The sequence below is a fragment of the Galeopterus variegatus genome, unplaced genomic scaffold, assembly GCF_000696425.1.
Source record: "Galeopterus variegatus unplaced genomic scaffold, G_variegatus-3.0.2 Scaffold3916, whole genome shotgun sequence".
NCBI classification, from domain to species: Eukaryota; Metazoa; Chordata; class Mammalia; order Dermoptera; family Cynocephalidae; genus Galeopterus; species Galeopterus variegatus.
In genome coordinates, this window is record NW_007730027.1 from 92,679 (window position 1) to 103,613 (window position 10,935).

The following is a 10,935-nucleotide window of genomic DNA, read 5'->3' on the forward strand; positions in this document are numbered from 1 at the left end:
GCGGGAGCGCTGCTGCGCCCCCAGCGCCGCACTCTCCCGAGTGCGCCACGGGCTCGGCCCTAGGAAAAGTCCTTTCTATCTAGTATCCCATTTGGCCTTATAACTCTCACACCCCTGAAACAGGTATAATGACCTTCTTTACAGATGAGGATGTGAAACTTGGAATTAAGTGACTTGCCCAAGGCACATAATGAAACAGGTGTAATGACCTACTTTACAGATGAGGATGTGAAACTTGGAATTAAGTGACTTGCCCAAGGCACATAATTATTATGTTATTAATCAAAAACCTGGCTATTAAACATTATGCTATATTATCTCCTGAACTGTAAGACTGTACTATACTGTAGGATAAGAACAGATATTTGACTCTCACAAGAATGACTGAAACCATAAAAAAAAAGTTTAACCATACTAGTAACTTTCCAAAATTCAAATAAAAATAATAAACACGAATTAAAATGCCAAAATAAAAGAGAAAAGGTAAGATGAGTACTTGGAGAAGCTATGAGCATATAGCTATAGTGGTCTATCTGCTGATTATCTCTGCAAATAAGTATAATTCTTTTAGAGGACTATCTGGCAGTATATAAAGAACCAAAAAAATAGTCTTCCCAGTCCTACAAATTTATCTCAAGAAAATAATTCAAAAGAAAAATAGCTACATAAAATGTTTGAGCACTGTTTTCAATATCAAAAAGCTGGAAATAACCTATATGTAAATGAATAGTTACAAAAACTATGGAGAGAATCCCAGATAGCACATAAATCAGAAATATAACAGTACAAACCTTGTGTGCCTATGTGAATAAAAAACTAAAGAAAACAATTAAAAATTGTTTTAAGTATGGCTGGTTTTGTTAATGTGATAGAATTATAGATACATTTGGGCTTTTGTGTATTATTTTTTAACTGACACTTTCTGTATTTTTCCCCACTCGCAATTTCCATTTAAAAACACCAGAAACAGTTATTGAGTGCCTACTCTACCTCGCCATCCAACACAAAAGACAAATAGGGCACTGTGGAGGCAAATCAACAGCATGTCACCCAGCCTGGCAGGGAAGTGACATCTGAGTTTTCTGTTCCCACACATGTACTTTCTCCTGTTTGCTTGATTACCATTCCTAAACAAGCTTTATGAAAAAAGGATTGAACCAAGGAACCAGAAACCTATACTGTATTATAATGAGTGCTTTCTAAATAACAAAGTACTGCCTATAGATTAGTAACCACTAACCCATTTTCCCAGACTAGAAATGCTTACATAGTACACTTACCTGCTCCTTTTCAAACTGGATCATTTTCCTAAAAAAATCGACTGAAAATGGACGGCTTTCCTGTAAACTAAAAAGGAGGGGGGAAATGTTATCTTCCTAGGTTCCCTCAACTACATCTCAAGGTGTTTTTGGAGACTAATAATTCCATTTCTAAGAATATATTCTAAGGAAATAATCTCCCGTACGGACAAATATTTATGCAGAGATGTTCATCAAAGCAGTATTACTGTGGTCAAATAAAATATCACACCAACTATTTTTTTTTTTTTCCTTTTTGTCTTTTTTCGTGTCCAGCAACGGGATCGCAACCCTCAGTGTCGCGCCCACACCTCGCTCAGCCAGTGAGCGGGAACCGGTCTGTATGTGGGATCCGAACCCTCGGCGGGAGCGCCGCCGCACTCCCAAGCGGCACAGTGCACCACCGGGCCAGCCCCACACCAACTATTTTTAATAAGTGATGTTTATGAAGTATTTTTACTGAAGGGGCAAGGCCAATCCAATCAATAAAACTGGTATGTAAGATTGAGATTATAGTATAATCTCAACTACATAAAAACAAACTTTAAGATCATATTGCAACAGTAGTTTTTCTCTTGGTGATGGGATTATAATGAATTATTATAATCTCCCCCCACAATGGGTATGAACTCCTTTTACTGTTCAAAAAAAGGAAAAAAAAAGGGCTGGACTGTGGCTCACTTGGGAGAGTGTGGTGCTGATAACACCAAGGCCAAGGGTTCGGATCCCTATGTAGAGATGGCCGGTTCGCTCACTTGGGAGAGCGTGGTGCTGACACCACCAATTCAAGAGTTAGAATCCCCTTACCAGTCATCTTTAAAAAAAAGAAAAAGAAAATTACTTTTTGAAAAAGTCTCTTGATTACTTCCTCAGATACTATTTGTGATACATATAATCTGGGTATGAGGGGCTGAGTATGGGGCAGAGACTAGTAACAGCTATGAATGTTTCTGAATACCTTTTAAACACAGCTCTGGCCTTTTTATAGCCACCACTTCGATAAGCCCAATCCAGGTACTTATCCTTCAGAGTTACTGAGTCAGCACCTGTGACAGCTAAGAAAGCTTTCTACAATGTAAAAGAAAAAAGAAATACAAGGTGTATACATGATGAAATTTATAGACATAAAAACAAATTCTCCCAGAACCACCCCAGGCCACTCGTTAGTGCTTTAGGAGCACCTGCTGATAACAGCCAGCAAAAGCTAGCTGACCAGCGAACCTATTTACCCATTCTCCACACCACGAGACTTAAAACATGGAGCCTATACCTTAAAGACTGCTTCAGTGTCTTCTTGGCTTTTGGCACTTTCACTCCACTCTGCCCAAGAAAGCCACAATGGCAGACAAACCTGCTCACAATAAAAAAAGTTAGAAAATGACAGCTTAGTACTATACTCTAAAAACTAATCACTATAAAGACAGGTTCCTCCTAAGACAATCAACATGTAAAAGATGGATTCACTCCCAGTCTGTCCTCATTGTGACAGAATTCTCACTGCCCAGCAGGAATGGCATGCCAGAACACAGATGGCTTTCTGACCAAGTCACCCAGAGCAACACTGTCCTATTAATTTTAGTTTCCTTCTGTTGGGGAATACTGCTTATAGTTATAATTACCAATCATATTTTAGTTAATTAGACAATTAACAGTCCACAGTCAGACCCCCAGCTACCCAGGTCATGTTTCTGCTGTCTAGGACCCACAACACAAGAACTAATCTAGGCTCAACAACCTGATCTTCACTCATGCCCCAGAGGCATACATAAATGAGCAATAAAAGTTCTTTTCTCACTTTACCTTTTGGAATACTTTTTTCCCACTAATATAAAAGATTCACTGCAAAACTTTAAGGTTTAGACCTTTACACTCACATTGAGAAATATATTTGTGTTTAAAAGTTGGGCCTATGTTCAGCTTTGGATGCAAGTGAGAATAATATTCTATTAGTATCTCTCACTTGTAAGATATTTAAATAGAATAGGAAGTTTTTTATAATTTAGTCATTTTTTCAAATAAAAAATCAGAAATAGGCTATTAAATGGAATTAAATTCTTCTAGTCTTGATCCCTGAACCACTGCCACTTAATAAAACATACCACTCTAGGGTCGGCTCTCATCAGACAAGTACATTTCACATGTGCCCTGGCTGAAGTCTTAAAAGGTTTCCTAAATGGAACCAAATACAAAAAACCCAACTCACAGACCTGGGGTTTCAGGTGCATCAAGGCTTCTTCAAAAAGCATGGCTATGTCAGGACTCTTTGAGTCAATCAGCACCCGCAGCTTCATCTGCCACATTGTCCCAGAGTCTTTAAACAATTCAGTCCCAGCTACTGCCACCTCCAGAGCTTCCTTTAAAAAGTCATGGTGCAGCAACAACTCAATCTAGATAAGATAAAAGGTCATTGAAAAATCAATTACTGAAAACTAAATTACCTATGTAAATGGGGGCAAAATAAGATCTCATTTGAGGCAATAATTCTACAGGCTTTCCACTAATACTTTTACCATGGCTGCTAAAAAGGCAAAGTGAACGTTTCAGAATTCCTTCTCCTTTCTGTTCCTATCCACAAGGGCTATCAAAAGACAGAGAAGAGGTGAAAAGCAGAAAGCCTCAATAATTTAGACTGGAAGTTAAGCTTTCAATAAAACAGCTCACTATACTAAAAACCAAACACAATGAAAATCAATGAAGATGAAACTAGTGTTTGTGGGGTGGTGAGGAAAAGGGGATACTCATTCAAAGGGAGCACTATTAACTGGTAAAATTTTTCTGAAATGTAATTTGACAATATGTAACAAGTCATGAAAGTGTTCGTCTCTTAGAGTTGGGAATTTTACTTTAACAAATATGGCTCAAACAACAAATGAATGGAAGAAAATCTTAATCTATTCAAATTGCTTACATCCACACTATTTCAATAGAAGGGAAAAAAAAAAAACCTAAAACCAATCCAATTTTACAAAATTGTAAAAAAGCAAGTAAATGGCAGTATATAGTCCATTCATTCACCAAGCATTTTTATTGCATACCACGTATACTAGACTCAATAGTGAACACAGAATCAGATACATTCCCTACTGCCCATAGAGCCTCCAGTCTAACAAAAGAGACACCTTGATGCATATCATGACAGAAAAAGAATCACCTGCTACCGGAGAACAAAGCAGGAGCATCCAACAGGGTCTACAGTAGTGATGAGAAAAGATTCCNAGTTAAGCTTTCAATAAAACAGCTCACTATACTAAAAACCAAACACAATGAAAATCAATGAAGATGAAACTAGTGTTTGTGGGGTGGTGAGGAAAAGGGGATACTCATTCAAAGGGAGCACTATTAACTGGTAAAATTTTTCTGAAATGTAATTTGACAATATGTAACAAGTCATGAAAGTGTTCGTCTCTTAGAGTTGGGAATTTTACTTTAACAAATATGGCTCAAACAACAAATGAATGGAAGAAAATCTTAATCTATTCAAATTGCTTACATCCACACTATTTCAATAGAAGGGAAAAAAAAAAAAACCTAAAACCAATCCAATTTTACAAAATTGTAAAAAAGCAAGTAAATGGCAGTATATAGTCCATTCATTCACCAAGCATTTTTATTGCATACCACGTATACTAGACTCAATAGTGAACACAGAATCAGATACATTCCCTACTGCCCATAGAGCCTCCAGTCTAACAAAAGAGACACCTTGATGCATATCATGACAGAAAAAGAATCACCTGCTACCGGAGAACAAAGCAGGAGCATCCAACAGGGTCTACAGTAGTGATGAGAAAAGATTCCCAGAAAGGAAGTATCACTTAAGCTAATACTCAAAGAGGAATAGGAATTTGTCAGGTGAAAGCAGACAAAGAGAAGGCTTCTCCAGGAAAAGAGAAGGCTCTCCCAACCAGCATGTGCAAGAGGCTGAAGATGAGACAGCTTGGAAATGAAAGGAATCAAGTGCAGAATAGCTGAAGGGTGGGATGCAAACTGGAGAATTGGAAGATGAGGCTGGAAATGCGGGTAGGGGCCATGTTAAGGAATCTGAGCAGTTTTATCCTAAGAAAAATGGGAAGCCACAGAATAATCTGACAATCATTAAAAAATCATTCTGTGGAGAATAATCTGAGGAAAGGATGGATGTAGAATCAGCTAAGCACTTAAGTTTAGTGGCAGTATACTGAGGAACTCTCATTAAAAGCAAGACTACAAAATGAGTGATGAGGTGGTAGACTTAGGAAAAGGAGCATCAGGATTTGAGGAGTACAGGATGTCTGAAATAGCCAGAGTGGTGAATGGCAAAAGAGAGATGATAAAGGAAAAAGAGGAAGACTTCCAAGGCAATACTCAAAGTTCACTGTAAGGTGTAACTGACTGCCTTCCAGCATTCAACAGCTCATGCAAGGACAGCTGAAATCATCCAGGCCTGGGATTTTCCCAGACAGATGCCATAATGGGAAAAGGTATCTCAGTCTTAGAATAATAATATAATAGGCTCTATGTAGTGTATGAATTATGCAGAGATATGTAAAATGTATGGGGAAAATGTAATGCAAAAATATTAGAATATACAAAATAGTAGAATAACAACAAAAAATAGAATACAAAATAACAAGGTATTAACTGCAATTATGTAAAAACGATATGGATCAAAAGAGGTGAGAATTATATACATAGAAGGCACTCAACAAATACAAAGATTCTTGTCCTTTATTCCCCAATGAAGGTATTTAAATACACAAACACATTCACTACTTCATGTAATGCTCTCAACAACTTTGTGAGGTGGCAAAAACAAAGGATCACTAAAATCGAGTAAACAAACTCAGAAAAGTTAAATGGCTTGCCTGAGTCACCTAGCTATCAAGTGGCAAAGCCTGGTCTAGAACTGTGTATTTTCACAGCACATTATTCTGGGTAACAATCTGTATCCACATCACAGGGTATGGATGGTTTAACATGCCTCTTACTATAAAGTCAGCTTCTAAAACACAGAAACACATCTAACTTGTCTTTACTGTGACACTGGTCAATCTGGGCCAGGCATATATGTTCAGGAAAAGGATGTAGAGCAAAAGATGGATGGACAGACAAACAAAATACCCTCAAATCATGACTCTTGTTCTGTATTTTTCACTGTATAATATTCCTCCATTTATTAGTACAGATTTCACTTCTGGTATACACCAAACACTGACAGCCAAATGTAAACACTCTCCACATGCCAAACTTCCAAATGGTCTTAGTCCCATAACTATATATATTTAAAACACATGACACCAGCACAAAACAACTGGAATAAAGTGTATGTAACTGGCAGTGAATGTGTTCACCATGTCCTTACCCACTGCTTGTATTGGAATTCTGACAGAAGCTTGAGGTCATGTGCCTTCCTGAATGCAAACATGGTTCTTTCCAGCCTCTGAAAACAGAAAAATCCCTCAGTTCATTACAAAGATATCCCAGCAGCAGCCTCTGGCCTCTGACTTGAACAAAAGCAGTTTTGCATATTTCTGAGAATTCAGTGAAGAGACTGAGTTGCTCCTGCATGGAGGTTTCACTTATGATCAGATGAGCTGGTCACGTGCACCAAGTACAGCCCAATAGGAAGAGAGCCCCACCTAACCTAGTGGCCAGGATAAGGGAAAACCAAACTCAGACCATCAGAATGACAGGTCATCCACCAGGAGAAAGAGTGGTGAAACATGAAGTTCTTGGAAGCTATCCCAGACCCCAAAAGAGTTGTGCTTCTGCCTTTCTTTCAGAAGACAGTCCTTTCTAGTCGGCCACTATAATCATGTAACATTAGTCCTTACCTTCCTTTTGAGAAACTGACTATTTGTCTTCTTAGCAAATCTTTCCAAGCAAAAGTTGATGTAACACTTCCACATGGCCTCTGGAAAAGTCAGAAAGATTATACTGATCAGATCCCCAATTCTCTTAGTTCAACAATCATATATCTTTTCTTTTTTTTTTTGACTAATGACACAAATACAAAAATCAAAAGCTTTATCCATTATAGATCCTTTCTGCCTTTATTCTCCAAAATTACAAAATAAAAATTAAATCTCTATTAAAAGACAATTAAGAAATGAGAGTGTTATAGCTCTTGCTGAATTTGTCTGAAATAAAACTAAATCAACATACTGAATTAAAAGACATATTCAAAAAAAGATAATTAAGGAATGATAATTAAAGAATCTTCTGAATTATCGTTTCTCCAATATCATTTCTCTTTCACTGTCAGATAAAGAACAAGTTGGAAAGCCAGGTACATTATAAACTGTTACTACAGAGAGATTCCTGGTATCAGGTTTGATAATGGGAATGGAGGCTTCAGCTTCACACTCATGAACACTATTACTTCTACAGCACACCACAGTTTAGTGAAGTTCACCTGTAGGCAGAGTCTTCACTGCCTCTTCATACACAGCACAGCATCTCTCCTCTTTCCGGCCCATCTCCACTGCTTTAGCTTTTTTCATGGTAGGCTGCTCTTCTCCTGGCTGTGACTCGATCTCTAATTCTCGTCGTGCCACATAATCCCAAGTGAGAGGGTCATCTGTGTGAAGAGCCTGAAGGCTAAAAAATACAGCTTATTGGTATCTATCTCATGACAAGAGATTCACTCAGAATATCAGAGACAGTTCCCTATGCTCTAAAAATGTACACAGGACACCCCTTTAACAATTGCAGTGTCATAAAAGACATTTCCCAACAGGTTCTCCAGAATATATGTTTTGTCAGTGAATCAGAGTTGTCACACATTTATTGAGTTTCAGAATGTTTCATTCACAAATGTTAACTTTCAAATTGGTTCTCAAAGTCAAATCAGCAATTATCTGTTACAAAACAGCCTCCATGAGCCATGGAGGACCTTAATATATTTCAGCTTTTGACTTTTTATAATAGTAGAGGCAGGAAAAAGCACAACCTAATCCTCTACCAAAACCCTAAAGGTATTGAAAGAACAAACTGATACAAGTTCTGTTTTATCTCCTATGAAATTAAGGGGTGCTACCAGAGAATGGAAGTACCTACAAGTTAGGTTACAAATAATTATTAAACCATGTAATAAGACATTAAGGAATAAAATTACCTACAGCACTTAACTATAAACATCTATGAGTACAACTCTCATTTTACAGACAAAAGACATGCCTGAAAAGCAGGATACAGATTTTTATATAAGCCTTAGGATATATTTGTTATTAAATAAAGACAAACTATTTCCAAAAAGAAGCCAATAAATGAGTCAAAGAACTTCTCCGGAAACATACTGTTTTATGTAATATGACATAGTGGTTCTAAAACTCAGCTTTTCTTCCAAGGATTTAGCAGGCTATCTTCTTCCCCTTGTAAAAATCCAACTTCAAAACCCTTATCACAAGATCAAAAATATATTTGCCTTTCCACTATTTCACTTACTCATCATAAATTTCTTTTTGTAGATCTTTGGCAAAATCAAATAGTTGTGCAATTGAAAGCAGTGACACATGAAATTCTGCACCTAAAATTTAAAAAGGAGGGGAGGAGAGTTCATTGTCAATAAGACTAAAGAATCACTTTATAGTACCATTTTCTTGATGTACTGGAGTTAGTTGGGTTTTTTTTTTATGTTTTCTTTAACTGAGAAGAGGACAAAACAAAAAAGATCAGCCTATAGTACCCCCTCCACAAGCAAAGACATTATTAGTACTCTGGAGTACTAATAAGTACTTCCAACTTTTACTCTAAACTTCTAAGGGCAAAAAGGAATGCACTAAATTATCTATTTCTTTCAACTCCCCACATGAGTTAAGTACTCGACAAAAACTTATTGAAATGTTCAATTATAGCCTAAAAGAAGTAAGCCTTTTCTGAAAGCAATAGGACACTATTCCTACAGTCAGAGTTTTACATACATTCTAATAGAAAATTTCAAAATTAGCTAAAGATCTTCCTCATTATAAACACAATGTTTCACTTTCCTACCACAAACAGGTGTTCAAAGGATACCTACCTTTAATTATGCTTATAGAATTTTTATAGATTATTCGTGCCAACTCGCCCTTCAGGAGTTCTTCAGGATAATCAAGATTCCCCTAAAGAGTATTACATTAAACATAACAGGTAGTCCTGGTAAGTAGAAAAACAACTAGGATGAAAATTAAGTGCTAAACTACCTGTGCCATATCACCTCTGGCAAATCACATCTCTCTGGGCTAGTTCCCTCACTAGTAAAATGTGCAGCTTGAACAAGATCCCCGATCTTCCAACTGAGCTCTCTCAGGCTCCTGAAGTAGTAGCAAGATCACATGGGTTAAGGCCTCGCTCTCCATTTAGAACACAATAGATCAGGTTTTACATGCACTGCTTGCCTTTCTGTGTAACATTTTATTTGGATAAAAAAAATTCTGCTGGAAACCATAACAACGAACACTAGCAAAGTTCCTTTTCAGCTCTAAAATTCTAAATCTTTCTTTAAAAAGATTTATTGTCACATAAAAAATTATATAAAAAGGAAAAAAAAGAAGGCTAGGAACCACACATTTCACAATCTTTCTCCAGCTCCTTCAAACCATTAATACATCACTTAATGAGATCATACAGTATTAAAGAATAGCATTTGGCCTTTGTATCAGTAAGAATTTTGAGGAACATTTCAATTAGTCCAAATATCTATTTTTAAAGCACAAAGTTTCATTTTTATTACTAAGCCCATTTAGTTAAATCAATACTAGACCTAACTTAAAGTTTCAAAATGTATAAAATGCATTAAAAATTGAAAGGCATTAAATTAAACAGAAAAATATATTCCAAAGATTTTCCCTTACTCTGAAATAGGCTTAAAACACCATACATTGTTAACAAGTGACAATACAGTAATCAGGACCTTACCACACCCATGTCAGCTTTTTCAAATTCTTGCTTTTCCTTCCTCAGTTTTTCAGCATTCATCAACTCCATCCTAAAGTACTAGAGGAGGGAAATAATGAGCTGAAAATCTTTGGAGATACTTTTTTTAAAATTAGAAATACATAAGATGCTCTTTTCTACCCATAAATCTCAGATATGGGAAAGTCTTAGGGGAGAATGTTATATTTTATTTTGTTATGAAACTAACTGACACTGAGATGGTATGATGAAAATATTAGTCTATGCTCTATTGGCAAGCAATTTGGAAATATGAATCAAAAACCTTAATAATGGGGCTGGCTGGTTAACTCAGTTGGTTAAAGCATGCTGGTGATAACACCAAGGTCCAGGGTTCAATCCCTTTACCAGCCAGTTACCAAAAAAAAAAAAAAAAAAAAAACAACTTTAGAAATGTTTTGTGCCTTCAATTGAGAAGCATATATGAGCTTGTTAGCTAACAGTAAAGATTTTTGCAAGTGATGTTACTTATGATCTCATTCCTATACGAGTACTTCAAAATATTTGTGGAAAAGTGGAATTAAGAGATAACACAAATCTTTCCATGAACTATTTGAAGTCCCCTTGTATGTCAAAAGTGTCAACAAAGGCCAACTGGGGATTGGACTTCCAACCCCATCTAAAGAAGTAGAGCAGTATCTGAGGAGGTCTATTAAACAGAGGATTTAAGTGATATCCTGAGTTTCATAAAGTAATAGCCAAAAATGTCTAAGATTCAATGGAA

The 10,935-nt window shown here is 36.6% G+C and overlaps 1 protein-coding gene across 1 annotated transcript in view; it reads right to left on the bottom strand.

The window, feature by feature from the left end:
• UTP6 (UTP6, small subunit (SSU) processome component, homolog (yeast)) overlaps positions 1-10,935 on the bottom strand; it is a 32,592-nt gene that overhangs the window by 4,144 nt on the left and 17,513 nt on the right. The window contains exons 8-17 of the mRNA XM_008586276.1: positions 10,176-10,253; positions 9,298-9,379; positions 8,724-8,805; positions 7,693-7,877; positions 7,112-7,191; positions 6,640-6,717; positions 3,506-3,685; positions 2,569-2,649; positions 2,257-2,366; positions 1,281-1,347 (exon numbers count right to left, since the gene is read on the bottom strand). Coding sequence (XP_008584498.1) covers positions 1,281-1,347; positions 2,257-2,366; positions 2,569-2,649; positions 3,506-3,685; positions 6,640-6,717; positions 7,112-7,191; positions 7,693-7,877; positions 8,724-8,805; positions 9,298-9,379; positions 10,176-10,253 — 1,023 coding nt within the window. The remainder of the gene's footprint in view (positions 1-1,280; positions 1,348-2,256; positions 2,367-2,568; positions 2,650-3,505; positions 3,686-6,639; positions 6,718-7,111; positions 7,192-7,692; positions 7,878-8,723; positions 8,806-9,297; positions 9,380-10,175; positions 10,254-10,935) is intronic.